At 68.0% G+C, this 14,199-nt stretch overlaps 3 protein-coding genes across 23 annotated transcripts in view; 1 reads left to right on the top strand and 2 right to left on the bottom strand.

Annotated features, from left to right (window-relative positions):
• Positions 1-1,939: 1,939 nt before the first annotated feature.
• Positions 1,940-6,526, bottom strand: NOC4L (nucleolar complex associated 4 homolog). Of its 2 annotated transcripts, XM_036434324.2 has the most exons (15): positions 6,350-6,524; positions 5,920-6,040; positions 5,572-5,678; positions 5,224-5,331; positions 4,908-5,057; positions 4,362-4,461; positions 4,246-4,280; positions 3,875-3,925; positions 3,672-3,783; positions 3,447-3,507; positions 3,148-3,258; positions 2,898-3,058; positions 2,737-2,819; positions 2,549-2,662; positions 1,943-2,473 (listed from the first exon to the last, which is right to left on the bottom strand). In XM_036434324.2, the coding sequence occupies exons 1-15, from the start codon at positions 6,464-6,466 to the stop codon at positions 2,354-2,356; spliced, it is 1,551 nt and encodes a 516-aa protein (XP_036290217.1). In that variant the 5' UTR covers positions 6,467-6,524; the 3' UTR covers positions 1,943-2,353. The 2 variants fall into 2 exon arrangements, with proteins under 2 accessions (XP_036290219.1, XP_036290217.1); XM_036434326.2 differs by lacking the exon at positions 5,224-5,331 and having other exon boundaries at positions 1,940-2,473; positions 6,350-6,526.
• A 104-nt stretch (positions 6,527-6,630) lies between these two features.
• On the top strand, positions 6,631-11,483 carry DDX51 (DEAD-box helicase 51). Of its 5 annotated transcripts, XM_036434319.2 has the most exons (15): positions 6,632-6,972; positions 7,069-7,220; positions 7,681-7,831; positions 7,981-8,126; positions 8,225-8,296; positions 8,375-8,481; positions 8,580-8,688; positions 8,777-8,922; positions 9,038-9,242; positions 9,327-9,442; positions 9,522-9,638; positions 9,751-9,852; positions 10,046-10,109; positions 10,185-10,319; positions 10,486-11,483. In XM_036434319.2, the coding sequence occupies exons 1-15, from the start codon at positions 6,672-6,674 to the stop codon at positions 10,510-10,512; spliced, it is 1,950 nt and encodes a 649-aa protein (XP_036290212.1). In that variant the 5' UTR covers positions 6,632-6,671; the 3' UTR covers positions 10,513-11,483. The 5 variants fall into 5 exon arrangements, with proteins under 5 accessions (XP_036290214.1, XP_036290211.1, XP_036290215.1 ...); XM_036434321.2 differs by lacking the exon at positions 9,522-9,638 and having other exon boundaries at positions 6,631-6,972; XM_036434318.2 differs by having other exon boundaries at positions 6,631-7,220.
• EP400 (E1A binding protein p400) overlaps positions 11,333-14,199 on the bottom strand; it is a 55,598-nt gene continuing 52,731 nt past the window's right edge. For 15 of the 16 annotated variants that reach the window (XM_045580306.1, XM_045580307.1, XM_045580310.1 and 12 more), the window contains one exon: positions 11,333-13,589. In XM_045580306.1, the coding sequence (XP_045436262.1) occupies positions 13,320-13,589 (270 nt within the window). In that variant the 3' untranslated portion in view covers positions 11,333-13,319. Of the gene's footprint in view, positions 13,590-13,622; positions 13,966-14,199 lie in introns of those variants that run through there. The other variant, XM_045580316.1, reaches the window with a different exon arrangement.

Raw genomic sequence — 14,199 nt, 5'->3', positions numbered from 1 at the left:
ATATATATATATATATATATATTTTATTGATTTTCCATAGAGAGGAGGGAGAGGGATAGAGTCAGAAATATCGATGAGAAAGAAACATTGATCAGCTGCCTCCTGCACGCCCCCCACTGGGGATGTGCCCGCAACCAATGTACATGCCCTTGACCGGAATCGAACCTGGGACCCTTCAGTCCGCAGGCCGACGCTCTATCCACTGAGCCACACCGGTCAGGCCTTCTTACTCTCTGGACAGCGTCCCTTGCAGAAAGGGAAGTCGTTCATTCCAGTGGCTTCCAGCTCCCTGGGGGCCCTAACCCCCCTTCTGCCCCCCCAGCCCCCAGCCCCCCGGTTCCTGGCGTCCTGCTGCTGGGAGAAGTGCCCCACTTTCATCTTCTCAGAGAATCCCGCCGGCTGGCTCCAACCCGAACCCCAAAAAGCCCAGCGGCAGCGGGGAGGGGCGATGGTGGCCACACGCTGGCCCGGGAGGCCCCGGACTCAGAGCCCCTGACGCCGGAGAAGCAGCACCCACGGGAGGGGAGCCGCGTCCCCGACGCCCGAGTTAATTAAACCGCGACCAGGGAGCCGGCCGTCACCGCCCGGGACAAACGGCGCGAAGCCTCATCTGTTATTCCTCTCGCTCTTTAAGCGCCCGCCAGCCGTTCCGGAATTAAATTAAGCAGCTTATCTGCGCTAATGCAGACGGACAGGGCCATCTGTCTCCGCACCGCCACCGCCCGCGAACAGCAGTCATTTCCGCACCGCGTGGGGGCGCCGGGCGGGAGGGGTGGAGCTCGGGCCCGGCCCATCCATCCCGGGGTCACTGACTGTGGGCTGGGAGTTCCCGCTTTGCTCCTTTATTTTTAATTGATCTCAGAGGGAAAGGAAGAGGGAGAGATGGAAGCATCAGTGATGAGAGAGCATCATGGACCGGCTGCCTCCTGCACGCCCCCCACTGGGGATGGAGCCTGCAACCTGGGCCTGTGCCCTGGACCCGGAACCGAACCGTGACCTCCTGCTTGGAGGTCAGCGCTCCACCGCTGAGCCACATGGGCCGGGCTCCAGCACCTCCTTCTCCTCCAGGCCTCCCGGCAGGACTGTCCTCACCGGCCGACCCTGACCCTCTCGGATGGTGGTCGAGCTCTGGCCGGACCCCATCTGCTGGAAGGAGGGCCCCCACCCCCGGAGCCACTGGAGCCGCGACTCCAGGCCTGGGACACAGAGCAAACCTAGGCGCACTGCCAAGCGGGGCTCTCTGACCTGTGACCCCAGGAGCCCAGCTGCAGCTTAGCTCAGCCCGAGCAGAGGCCACACGCTCCTGAGTCCCAGCGATCAGACGTGAAAGCTGGCCCCTGCGGCTCCCGCTCTGCCCCATGGCCTGTGCCCTCAGGACAGGCTCCACCTCCTGAGCAGCGGGGTCCTGGGACCAGCACACTGGACGCGACAGCCGTCACGGAGGGCACACGGCTCCTCTGCTGGGCAGGGGCCTGGCCTCACCAGCCCCTGCAGGGGACACGCTGTCCTCACGGCCGAGGGGAAGCGGCCGCCCCACCCAACGCTGCAGGACCTGCCTCCTGGCATTGACGTGTCTGCAGCCGATGCCCTGACAAGCACTTGAGCATTGAGTGGCAACTCCTCATGGCTGGGCTGCATCCATCAGGGGACCCTCCCCCACAGCAGGTGACCGGTCAAGACCAGCCTCTGGGATGTTTCTCATAAAATGCTGGACCCAGCGTCACAGGTTGGGGGTGCCCAGCAAGAGGCCTCCCCGGCCCCTGGAGGGCCCCTAACCCAGCACGGCAGGGGTCTGTACCTTGGTCATAGAAGCAAACTCCACTTTACTTTAAAATATATTTTTATTGGTTTCAGAGAAGGAGAGAGAAACATCCAGAGGAGAGAATCTGGGGGCTGCCTTCTGCACTCCTGCCACTGGGGATCGAGCCCCTAACCGGGCCTGTGCCCTGACTGGGCATTGGACATGACCTCCTGGTTCCCAGGTCGAACTCAACCTGAGCCATGCCAGCACCCCCCCCCCTCCCCAGCATCTTAAGCTCCGCCTGGATGTGATGAGGTGGGCCTGTGGTCAGGGCCCGCCCTGGGCTGGCGGGTGTGGAGGGGAGATGTCTGCTGTTGGGTTCAGACCGAAAAGGGCATTTGACACAGGAGCTGGCTACGGGGGACAGGACGCTGCTGGGCCTCACGGAGGGGAGTGCCCAGCGCCCAGGGCTGCTCCGTGTGGGCCCGTCAGCTCGGGGGTGCAGTCCTGGCAGGTGGGAGGGAGGACCCCTGTGCCGTCCCTGCTGACGGCAGCCTGTGGCAGCCCCGGGGGAGCCAGCCCCCGCCTGCCCCAGCCCCCCCGGCAGGGGAGTCAGCCGAGGGAGAAGTGCTGGGCGCAGAGGTCGCCCCGCCGGCCCAGCAGGCCCTGCGGGGGGATGAACTCCAGCGGCACCGCCTCGGGCCACTTCTTCTTCAGGTCCCGCTCGAAGACCTGCGGGCGGACGGGCGGATGGACGGACGCTCTCACCGGAGCCGAGCCGCCCCCACCCGGCCGCCCGGCCCTCACCTCGAAGGCGGTGAGCTCCAGCAGGGGCGCGATGCTGGCCTCGGGCAGGGACAGCGCCTGGCTGATGACGCTGGCGGCCTTGGACACCTCGGGGTGGTAGTGCCGCTGCAGTGCCTGAGGGAGAGGGGCAGCTGCAGACCAAGGCCAGGCGCCCGGTGACCGGGGGCGGGCGGACGGGGCGCGCTCACCTGCAGCTCCCACAGCGAGCTCTCCAGGGCGCGGCTCTGCGCGGGGTCCTCCTCGTCGGGGTCGTAGGGGTCGGCGTCCAGCTCTAGGGACAAGACAGACGTGTGCCCTGTGCTCCCTGCCACCCGCCCCGCACCGGCCTCCCCGGCCGGCCGGCACTCACCAGGGCCCCGCGGCCGGTGCACCAGGACGCGGCAGGCCGGGTGCCGCCGAAGCAGGTTGCAGATGAAGGGCAGCACCATGAGCAGGGCCTCGGGGGGCGCCGTCAGGGCCAGGCGGGCCAGGCGCTTGGCGAAGGCAGCCACCAGGTAGGCGGGCAGGTGGCTGGGGAGAGCGGGCGTGAGAGCCCGCCCCGCACACCGGCCCCTCCGGCCCCCCCCGCCCCGCCCCCGGACGCCGGTGCCTCCGCCTACGAGGACGACAGGAAGAGGTCGGCCAGCTGGAAGAAGCGGGCCCGGTACTTGACGTGGAAGACGGACGGGTCCAGGAGGCCGTAGAGCTTGCGGTAGAAGTCGGGGTACTCCCTGGGGGGGGAGGGGTGAGCGAGGCGTGTGGGGCAGCAGGTGGGGGAAAAGCAGGGCCCCAGGGAATCACAGCCTTCTCCCTGCCCCAGGAGCTTCTGAAGCTGCCTGACCCCTGGGGAGGGGAGGGGGTCAGGGACAGAGAGGCCAAGGGGAAAGGAGAGGCCTGCACTCCCCAGATGCACACTCACAGGTTGTGCTCATGAATCAGGATGAAGAGTCCGTTCAAGGCCAGAAGGCTGATGGCGCCCCCTGCAGACAGACACAGCACGGCGCTGCAGCCCGCCTGCACCGAGACCCCCAGACCAGTCCGGAAAGTGGAGGCCAGGCTCCAGGCCCCCCCGCGCCCCCCTCGGTCTCACGGGGAGACAAGGACCGGCGCCACCCGGTCGGGCCCCTCTGGGTGCCCCGCTCACCGACGTCGTAGGCGCGGGTGAGGAAGTCGATCATGAGGCTGGGCTGGGCCAGGTGCGGCAGGATGGACTCGTGCATGATCACCAGCACCTTCTTGTAGAGGCTGAGGGGCAGCTGGGGGGACGGGAGGGGGGGAAGCGGTCAGGGTCCCGACTGCCGCCCCGCACAGGCCAGGCGGACTGGAGCCCCCTCCCTCCCGGCCTACCTTGTGCTTGAGGAAGCCGAGCCACATGAGCTGAAAGGCCTTCCTGTGCTCCTGGTGAGGAAAGGGTCCGAGGCTGCACCAGGGCTCCCTGTCCCCCCAGTCCCGCCCCTGCCTGCCACGTGGAAGCTGGAGCACCCAGGCCCGAACCCGACCCTGTCCAGCTGTCCGGGCAGCCATGCGGAGTCCACCCCCCCCAGCAGACATGTGACGCTCAGGCGGCCTGGGACCTCCTTGCCCCCGGGGTCCTGAGTGACCAGGGGCTGTCCAGGCCAGGAAAGGGGGTTCCCTTCTCTCCAAGTCCCCCACCTGCCGCCTGAGGCTGCACCCCAGGACGGGCCTGTTCCCAGGGAGGCCCACCCCCAGAGTCTCACCTTCAGATGAGTGACCTTCCACTTGTCCGACAGCTCTGCCAGGGAGAGGGGAGAGGCGGTGTGAGGCCGGGGGTGCAGGGCCTGGTGCCCGCCTGCAGGCCCGGCCGGCGGCTCACCTGCGTGCTTCACGTAGAAGTTCGCCACGTCGCTCTCCTGGCGGGGCAGGCTCACGGCGGACAGCAGCGTGAACACGTTGTTCCAGAAAGCGAGGGGCACCTGCGGGGGCCGGGCCTGAGCTCCTGGGCTCCGCCCGCCCCCTTCCCTACCCCCCCAGCTGCGGGGCTCCGCCCCCCTCCCCCAGCTGCGGGGCTCTGCCTCTCCCGCCCCCAGCTGCGGGGCTCCGCCTCTCCCTCCCCCAGCTGCGGGGCTCCGCCTCCCCTCCCCCAGCTGCGGGGCTCCGCCCCCCCTCCCCCAGCTGCGGGGCTCTGCCTCTCCCTCCCCCAGCTGCGGAGATCTGCCTCTCCCTCCCCCAACTGCGGGGATCTGCCTCTCCCTCCCCCAGCTGCGGGGATCCGCCTCCCCTCCCCCAGCTGCGGGGCTCCGCCCCCCCTCCCCCAGCTGCGGGGCTCCGCCCCCCCTCCCCCAGCTGCGGGGCTCCGCCTCTCCCTCCCCCAGCTGCGGGGCTCCGCCCCCCCTCCCCCAGCTGCGGGGCTCCCGCTCACCTCAGCGTGGGCGTCGGCGACCCTGGCCACGGTGTCCGCGGCCGCCCGCATCGTGTGGTAGCGCAGGTCGTGGTGCTCCAGGTACGAGCAGAACTGGGAGAGGAGCAGCGAGCAGTCCTCCTCCGGGGACAGCAGGCCGTCCACCACCGCCTGGGCGCGGTGCGGAGCGGGCAGGTGAGACTTCTCCATCCCAGGATGGCCCAGCCGGCCGAGCCCACAACCAGAGACGCCCCGGGAGCGCCTCCCCGAGGCTGGACGGGCCGGAGCGTCCCAGCGACAGCCTCCGCCCTGGCTCCAGCGGGACCCGGCCCCTCACCTTGAAGAGCTGGCGGGGAAACAGGTAGCTGCCCTCCCACTTGGGCTTCTCCAGGGGGTGCGCTCCTTCCAGCTGCACGAACTTCATGAGGGTGCCGAGGGCCAGCTCCTGGGGGCGGGGTGGCCGCGGTGCCCCGACAGCTCGTCACCTTCCCGTGGACCGGCCCACAGAGCCCCCCAACTTCAGCCTGACTGTTCCCCCCCCCCCCCAAAACCAGCCAAAAAGGAAGCAAGCGGGGGAAAATCAAGGGCCCAACCTCCATGTATATGTGTGTGTGCATAGGGGGGGCTCGTGGCTGGGGTGCGGGGAACACTCAGGGCGAGCAAGGTCGGGGTCCCCGAGCCTCACCTTGACCTGGAAGGAGGGATGGGCCAGGAGCTCCGCCAGGCGGTTGCAGCAGCTCCGGTAGCGATGCCGCATCCACACCTTGTACTTCCGGTTGGCCCCCTGCGACCCTGCCGGTGGGCGAGGGGGGCGGGGGTCAGCCCACGTCCATGCCCTCTGCCCTCTGCCCAGCCCAGTCAGACACACGAGTGGAAGCCACAGCCCCAGACCAGCCTGCCCCCCAACGAGAGAGAGAGAGAGAGAGAGAGAGAGAGAAACACCCATTCCAAGGGTGAAGAGGTTTTTTGGGGGCTCATCACGTCTCCCTCCAGCCTCGCCAGGGACAAGGCCGTGGGCTCCCAGGCCGTTCACCTGCCATGACGGTCTCCTCCGGGGGCAGCTGGCCCACAAATAGCTCCCCCCGCTCCAGCAAGGCCCCGAACAGGCGGCTGCACGCGCGCACCGCATCCTGGATCTCCTCCGGGTCCTCCGCCTGCGGGGAGAGGCCGGTCTCAGGGAGCCCCGCGGGGCCCGGCGGCCCCCACTCAGGTTCCCCATTGGGACTCCGCCCCATCGAACCACAACCATGATCCCAGCGGGACTCTCCACCCACCTCTGTCGGCCGCCTCCCGCCGGACCCTCCAGCCGGGCCCGCGCGATGAGAGCAGGACCCCCCCCCCCCCCCCCCCGTGAGGCCCTGGGCCCCGCCTGGCAGCCCGGACTCCACCGAGGCCCAGCCCCGGGGCCCTCAGCCGGCCTCCGACCCCGCGATCGCGGCCGCCCGCCCAGCCGCACGCCGCACCTGCAGCACCGCCAGGATGTCGAACACGGCGTTGGCCTCCGCGCGGTCCGCCAGCACCGCCTCCAGCAGGCGGCCCAGCGCCCGGCGCGCGCCCCTGGGGCCGCGGGCCCGCTCCATGCCGCCGCCCCACGCGCGAGAAGCCGGACCCACGCGCCGACTTCCGGCGCAGCACTGACGTCACGGCCGCGCCTCCGCCGCCAAAGCCGCTTGCCGGGACGCGCCCCGCCCCCTGCCGGTGCTCCACCAATCAGAGACTGGGACTCCCTGTGCGTCTCCTGTCGTCATCGCCGTGCGCCCGGCCGCAGAGACGCGGGCTGCAGGCATGGCGCTCTTCCATGTAGCGCGGTACGCGGGGCCCGAGGCGGCCGGGGCGGAGGCGGAGGCGGACGGCCGGGCCCGCGCGCTGCTGGAGCGGCTGCAGAGCCGGGCCCGAGAGCGGCAGCGGCAGCGGCAGCAGCAGTCGCGGCAGCAGGAGGCTGAGGCGGCCGCGCGGACCGAGCCCGCGCCGGGGAAGCGGCGGCGGCGGCGGCGGCCGCGGAGGTGCAAGGGCGGCGGGGCGCCCGGGAGCCCGCAGGCCCCGCGCAGCAAGCGGCGGAGAGAGGACGGCGAGGAGGCCGGCGCAGGTGGGCCCGGCGGGGCGGGGAGGGGCCGGAGCGCGGGCCGGGACCCGGGTCTGCCGGAGGCTGACGCGCCGCCCCTGCCCGGCTTCCGCCCCGCAGAGAGCAGCGAGGAGGCGCCGCGGGAGGGCAGCGTGGACGCCGAGGCCGCGGGGCCGCCCGAAGCCCCAGGGGAACAGCCCCCCGACGCGGCCGGTGCACCCCCAGCCCACCCCCTGCTGCTCGGGGGCTTCGGGAGGAGCAGGGCGCCGAAGGTGAGCGGCCTGGAGGTGGGGCGGCCGGGATCGGGGTGCGGAGCTGCAGGGTTGGGTGGCTGCCGTCAACCTAGTGGCGCTCCGTGGGATAGTTGGGGGGAGGGCGCCTGCGCCTCAGCTTGTATCTTATAGGGTTTTCTTGTTGAAAACCCAAGCCTGGGGACATTTTTTCCATTTTTTTTAAGGAAGAGAGTGGGAGGCGTTGGGGGAGAGAAGCATGGATGTGAGGGCGAGACACACGCGTTGGTTTCCTCCCTCTCCTGCCCCGCCTGACCTGGGCAGGGACAGACCTGCAGGCCGGGTGTTGCTCTGGCATCGAAGCCGTGACCCTTCTACGTGTGGACTGATATTTTAGTCCCTGAGCAACACCAGCCACCCCAGGGAAAGCCTCTGCGGCCGCGCTCCCAGGCAGGTGGGGAGCCGTCACCTGGCTCCCATTTCTTACCTTTTGCCGTCACAGGTCCAGCCTTTCCTGCCGACGTGGCTGGCCGAGCCGAGCTGCGTTGGGAAGAACGTCACCGAAGACCTGGTGCCTCTCGAGGACATCCCCGAAGTCCACCCTGACCTGCAGAGGAAGCTGCGAGCCCACGGCATCTCGTCCTACTTCCCAGGTGCTCCAGCCTCGGGCCGGGGGCCGGGGGCCTTCCGGAGCCACGGGGGCAGCCCTGCACGGACACAGCCCTCGGGCGAGCACTCCAGCTCGAGATCATGCATCGGCCCCGGTCCCTGTGTGAGCCTGACGGGCCCCCTCCCCCCGCAGTGCAGGCGGCAGTCATCCCTGCTCTCCTGGAGAGCGCGGCCCATGGGTTCCTGGTGGGCAGAGGCGGCTACCAGCCCAGGGACCTCTGTGTCTCCGCCCCGACGGGCAGCGGGAAGACCCTGGCCTTCGTCATACCCGTGGTGCAGGTGAGCGTGGGGCCTCCCTCCCTGCAGGCCGTGGGCGGGGGCCGGCCGGCCGGCGGGCGGGGTCCAGTGCCGCTCACACCGGCCCTCCTGCCCCGCAGGCCCTGCTGCAGCGAGCAGTGTGCCAGGTGCGCGCCCTGGTCGTGCTGCCCACCAAGGAGCTGGCCCAGCAGGTACGAGGGCCCCGGGCTGGGTCGCCCCAGAGCCCTGGGGCGCCTCGGGCGGGCGGGCGGTGACGCGGTGTCCTGCAGGTGAGCAAGGTGTTCCACGCCTACACGGACACCACACCTCTGCGCGTCGCCCTGGTCACCGGGCAGAAGTCGTTGGCCAAGGAGCAGGAGAGCCTCGTCCGGGAGACGTAGGTGCTGCTGGGCCTGGGCCCCAGGGGGGCAGGCGCAGGAGGGCATAGCCCGGCTCGGGGCCTGGGGGCCTGGCTGAGTGCTCTCCGCTCGGCAGGGTGGACGGCTTCCGCTGCCTGGCTGACATCGTGGTGGCCACTCCCGGCCGCCTGGTGGACCACGTCGACCAGACCCCGGGGTTCAGCCTCCAGCACCTCCGCTTCCTGGTAGGCTGCCCCCCTACCCCCCACCCTAGCGGAGGCTCGGGCTCTGCCGAGGCCACGGCGCCCACCTGGCATGCCTCCTCGTCGACAGGTCATCGACGAGGCCGACCGGATGATCGACAGCATGCACCAGTCCTGGCTCCCCCGTGTGGTGGCGGCGGCCTTCCCAGGGGAGGGGGCCAAGGACCCCTTTGCTCTGCTCCAGAGACGGCGGCCCCAGGTCGTGACTGCTGCCAGGTACTGGCCCCAGCTCGGCCCTGCCCTGCCCTGCCCTGGGGGAGCACCCGGTTGGTCTGTCTGGGTCGGGGCGGGCAGCCAGCCCGGCTGTGCCCCAGCGTCTGTGCCCTTCCAGCACCTGCTGCCCTCAGATGCCCCTGCAGAAGCTGCTCTTCTCAGCCACGCTGACCCAGAATCCGGAGAAGCTGCAGCAGCTGGGCCTGCACCAGCCCTGGCTTTTCTCCACGCGAGCAGCGCGCGGGGCTCCCGCAGGCACCAACGTGGACGCGGACGCGGACGCGGACGCGGGCGGGAAGTACACCTTCCCTGCAGGGCTCTCGGTGAGCTGGGTGCACGGGGTGAGGGGGAATGGGGAGGGTGGCTCCCGGGCGCTCAGGCCGAGCCAACCCCACGCTGTCCCCCAGCACCACTACGTGCCCTGCCGCCTGCGCTCCAAGCCGCTGGTGGTCCTGCACCTGATCCTGCACCTGGGCTGCTCCAGGATCCTCTGCTTCACCAACTCCCGGGAGAACTCCCACAGGTGAGGCCGGGCAGGCCGTGCGGGGCAGGGCGGGGCGGGGCTGTGGGAGGCGCGCTCTGCCCACCGGCTCTCCCTCCAGGCTCTTCCTGCTCGTCCAGGCTTTCGGTGACGTGACGGTGGCCGAGTTCTCCTCCCGCTACGGGCCCGGCCAGAGGAAGGGGATCTTGAAGCAGTTTGAACAGGGGAAGATCCAGCTGTGAGTGCCCTGGGAGGATGCTTGTTCCAGTGTCTGCCTGGCCCCCAGTGTGTCTGTAGGGGGCGGGGGGCTTCCAGTCTCAGGCAGGCCCACACCCCTCGCTCCTCAACAGCCTCATCAGCACAGATGCCACTGCCCGCGGCATCGACGTGCAGGGGGTGCAGCTGGTGGTGAACTATGACGCCCCCCAGTACCTGCGGACCTACGTGCACCGGTGAGGGCTGTGGCTGGATTGGGGAGGTCGCTGTTCCTGGGGGCCCGCTCTCAGGCGCCACCGGTGAGGGCTGTGGCTGGATTGGGGGGGATTGGGGGCCCGCTCTCAGGTGCCACCGGTGAGGGCTGTGGCTGGATTGGGGGGGGTCGCTGTTCCTGGGGGCCCGCTCTCAGGCGCCGGTGCTTGGTTTCAGGGTGGGGAGAACGGCTCGAGCTGGGAAAACTGGACAAGCCTTCACGCTGCTGCTCAAAGTGCAGGTCAGGTGAGGACTGGTGGGGAGGCGGGGCAGGGAGGATAGGAGCCCCTTCCCGGAACTCGGCATGCTCCCCCAGGAGAGGCGATTCCTCCGGATGCTGGCGGAAGCCGGGGTGCCCCAGCTGGAGCGCCACGACACGCCCGGCGAGCTGCTGCAGCCCCTCGTCCCGCGGTACGAGGAGGCCCTGTCCCAGCTGGAGAGGGCCGTCCAGGTGAGGCCCCGCGGCTCTGGGAGCCGCAAGCTGCTCCTCGGGAGGAGGTCCCGGCTGAGGGCAGGAGACCCCGGGCCTGGGTGGAGGTGCAGGGCCCGGGAGGGGGCTGGGCGGGGTTGAACACTAGGCAGGGGCCTGGAGCTGAGTGCTTGCTTTCCTCCCCCAGGAAGAATCGAGGCAGAAGGCGGCCTAGGTTGGGCTCAGGATGATGGGATGAGACCTGGCCGGGTGGAGCCGCCGAGCGTGGTTGTGAGCCGGCTTGCTCGTGCTCTGGCGTCTGGAATGCAGGACTCCTTCAGCCATCATGCGGCCTCCCGGCTTGGCAGGGCCTTGAACCTGGTGGTGGGGGCCTGCCTGCCTCTGAACTACCACCTTGGGGAGGTGGTGCCAGGCTGCTGCTGCACTGCCTTTGGGGCCGCGGGCACCTGGACCTGAACGAGGGGACCTCTCGCAGGACGACTGCTCTCGGGTCTGAGGAAGGCTTTCTTTCCTCTGGGTTCATGGACACTCCTGCTCATGAACAGTTTAGGCTCTGCCTTTGTGACCAGAACACCTATTCAAGTTACTTCCCCCCAGACGTAAAAAAAGCACCCAAATACCAAGAAGTGCGGGAGCCCTGGCTGGAACAGCTGTGGACCTGAGTGTCGGCCTGTGGGCTGAAGGGTCCTGGGCCTGATCTGATCAGAGCACACGCCTGGACTGTGGCTCGATCCCGAGGGGGCCTGCAGGAGACAGCCGACCCATGAGTCTCATCACTGATGCTATTTCTCCTCCCCTTCTCACAAACCAATAAAAATGTATTTTAAAAAGTGCCATGAGCGTGAGAATCGCCGCTGGTTCTGAGTCCTCCACTGCGCAGAGGGGGTCGCAGCCCCAGCTTGCGTTCCCTGTCCCTCCCTCAGCGCCACCTGCACCCACCGCCTGCTGGGAGCCTCACCGAGCCCTCTGCCAAGTGCCCGAGACAACCAGCATCTTCCACCCCTTTCCTGGGAGACGAGAGGAGAGCGAGAGCATATGAAAAAGTCGTTTATTAAGCCTTTCTGGAGGGGGGGGCATCAGTGCTCTTCAAAACCCTACTGTTCAAGTACAAATGATTGTTTACAAAGTATTTACATCTCAGTCTCTAATCTCAAAACACAACAACTATTTGGTTACAATACTTAAAACCCTAACGGAAAGCCCCACGGGCACCACGTCTGCTTGCGGACCAGCTCCTGCCTCCCTGGCCTGCGCCCACAGCCCGCCTTCTCGGACTGGGCTCTGGGGAAGCCTGCTCCGGGGTGTGTGTGTGTGTGTGTGTGTGGGGCTAAAACCCCTCCGGAGCCCACACCAGCTCCTGTGGGAAGGTCTCCCTCTGAAGTAAGACTGGAAGGAGGGTGTTTGCCGCCGTGAGCCCCGCGGGACGGGACGGGACAGTCCGTCCCCGCTTCGCGGCGGAGCGGCTGAAGGAAGCGCCCGAGCGAGGCTCCTCCAATAGCAGCTGCCGCTCCACTGGCCGGCGGCTCCCGGGAGCTCTGAGGGCAGCCTGAGTGCGTCACCGTTTCACGGAGGGGCTGCCAGCGCCCTCGGCAGACCAGGAACGCCAACTGCACATCATTAGCCAGGAACACCTCTGCGCGTGGCTCTGCACACGACGACGGGGGTCAGAGAAGCAGGAGGTCCCGCGACGAGGGAGCCCGCTGGCTGGTAGCAAACCACCCACAGGCCTGGCTAAGGTCGTTTCCATACATCCAGGCCCCTGAAATGTGTCTCTTCTTTCAGCGCCGTTTTTCCTTTCCTCCGATCTCTCCCGAGCTTCACTCACTGCCCCCTAGGGGTCGCTGCACTGCCATGCACACAAGCGGAATCGGTGCGGACAGAAGCCGTCCTGCAGAGCGGCCAGTGGGGAGGGCAGGAGAGCCATGCGGCTCCGGACACTGTAGCTCATCTCAGCGCGCATGGCCCGACAACCCACGTGGAGCGAGGCAGATGCCCCAGCGTCCATGGGGAGCACTGCCAGGGCAGACGCCACCAGCCAGACGTGTCCACTGCAACCGCTGCCATCGCGCCTGAGAAGACACAGATGGTCTATCTGCCCTCAACCATGGTTCGCCTGGCACGCAGCACGATGGCACGCACCTGCTGGTGGGGGAGGCCCCGGCATGGAAACCTGAGCTCGTCTATGGGAAATGCCACAGCAGACCACCTGTGAGAGCAGGTTCCCAGCTCCGCAGACAGGCCGGCTGGGCACCTCTCCCTGAGCCCCATGCCATGCACACGCACACGCACACACACGGGCCGTGACACCTGCAAAAAGCACCTGCCTGGGCCCCGACCACGGGAGCCAGGGCCTCGGCTCCTGGAGCTGCCTCAGCGCCACGTCTAACGCGGGGAAGGACCGAGCTGCGCTGGGATGGGGAGCGGCTGGCAGGCGCCAGCTGCACGGGAACAAGTCACATGGCTCCTCTTTGGAATGAAGTTCGATCCCAGCGTTGTCCTCCACGCAAGCCGGGTACGCACCAGAACCGCCTCGATGGCACGGGACCAGGTGGCTCCTGGGAAGGTTCCAGCGAGTCACACGGAGCAGAGAAGGAAGCAGCCCTGGTGGTTTCGGGTCTGAGTGGACCGACCGCAGGTGGCCGCTCCTCCAAGCACCCTGACGCGTTTCTGTTGGGTCTACAGAAGCACGCGGGCCAGCACGGCTCTGCCCACGACGTGCCCGGCTTCAGGAAGTCACGGGCACGCACTGCCGTTGGAGTCGCCTGTGGTGTGTGGCACACAGGGCGCTGTGGTCCTGGAGACTCAGGCCCAGCCCTGCGGCTCTGGAAGCGGCAGGACCCCGGGAAGCTGCCAAGGTGCGCCTCCCACCGGTCTGCACGGAAGCTTCGCTCGGCCGGAGCGCGCGCTGCGGATGCTCCACTCGCTGCCGCTCTGCAGGGCTGAACCTCACAGGGGAGGACGTGGGCCCCGTCCCACAGGAAGTGCGCCTGCCGGTTCTGGCCCGAGGCGCCCGCTTCCTGCCTAGGGGCATGGAGGCTTGGTGGGAGTCTTTAACCGGACGGCGGGGACTCGCATCTGTAACTTGGGCTGCTGGTTGGGGCTGTCGGCGCCGGCCGGCACCTGGGTGGGGTTGGGGACGCCCGGGCTCTGCAGCTGGGCCGCCGCCGTGGTCACCACCTGCTGCTGCAGGAGCTTCTGCTGGACCACCTGGGCGGCCGCTGTCACCGCGGGGATCATCTGCACCTGCTGCCCCGCCGCCGCCTGCGTGAGGGTCACCGTCTGCGGGGAAGCCTGGCCGAAACAGAAACATCACCTATCCTGGGTGCAGGCCAGCTGCCTGGCAAACCACGCCCCGGGCCGAGGTTAGACAGCGTGGATTCTTTGGAGAAATGTGAAAACAGCCCGCGTGTTGGAACATGGCCACTGGGCTAACCAAACAAGGAGAAGACGAAACCGTTGGTGCTGAAGCGATGCCCCGGGAGAGCGAGGCCGAGGGCTGGGACTGGTCAGGCTGTCCCTGGAGCCACTTGGACATCAGCCCTGACGGGGTGTGTGGAGGCAGACGAGTCCGACACAGACTCTCAGCTGCTCAGCTGGTGCTGCCCCCACACCCACGCTGCTCAAGGGTCGACTGGCTTTGATTTCTTGAAATACACACTCTGTGGTTCTGAAAATAAAGATGCGGGAAGGCCATTTCATGCGCCACATTTTGTGGAGGAAATAAATGTGACAGCCACCCGCCAGGCTGTTCTCAGTGGTCACACCTGCAGTTCCCCTGCGGCCGAGCACACCACTGAGCTATAAGGGAGTGCCTTCGGCCCTGAGTCTGAGCGTCTCGTATGGTGGAAATCAGAGTGATTCTCTATAATCAGAATTCCCCTTTCTCAGGAGAAAAACCAGG

Source organism: Pipistrellus kuhlii, unplaced genomic scaffold, assembly GCF_014108245.1.
Source record: "Pipistrellus kuhlii isolate mPipKuh1 unplaced genomic scaffold, mPipKuh1.p scaffold_m20_p_120, whole genome shotgun sequence".
Classification (NCBI taxonomy): Eukaryota; Metazoa; Chordata; class Mammalia; order Chiroptera; family Vespertilionidae; genus Pipistrellus; species Pipistrellus kuhlii.
This window is presented reverse-complemented; position numbering and strand designations above follow the sequence as displayed.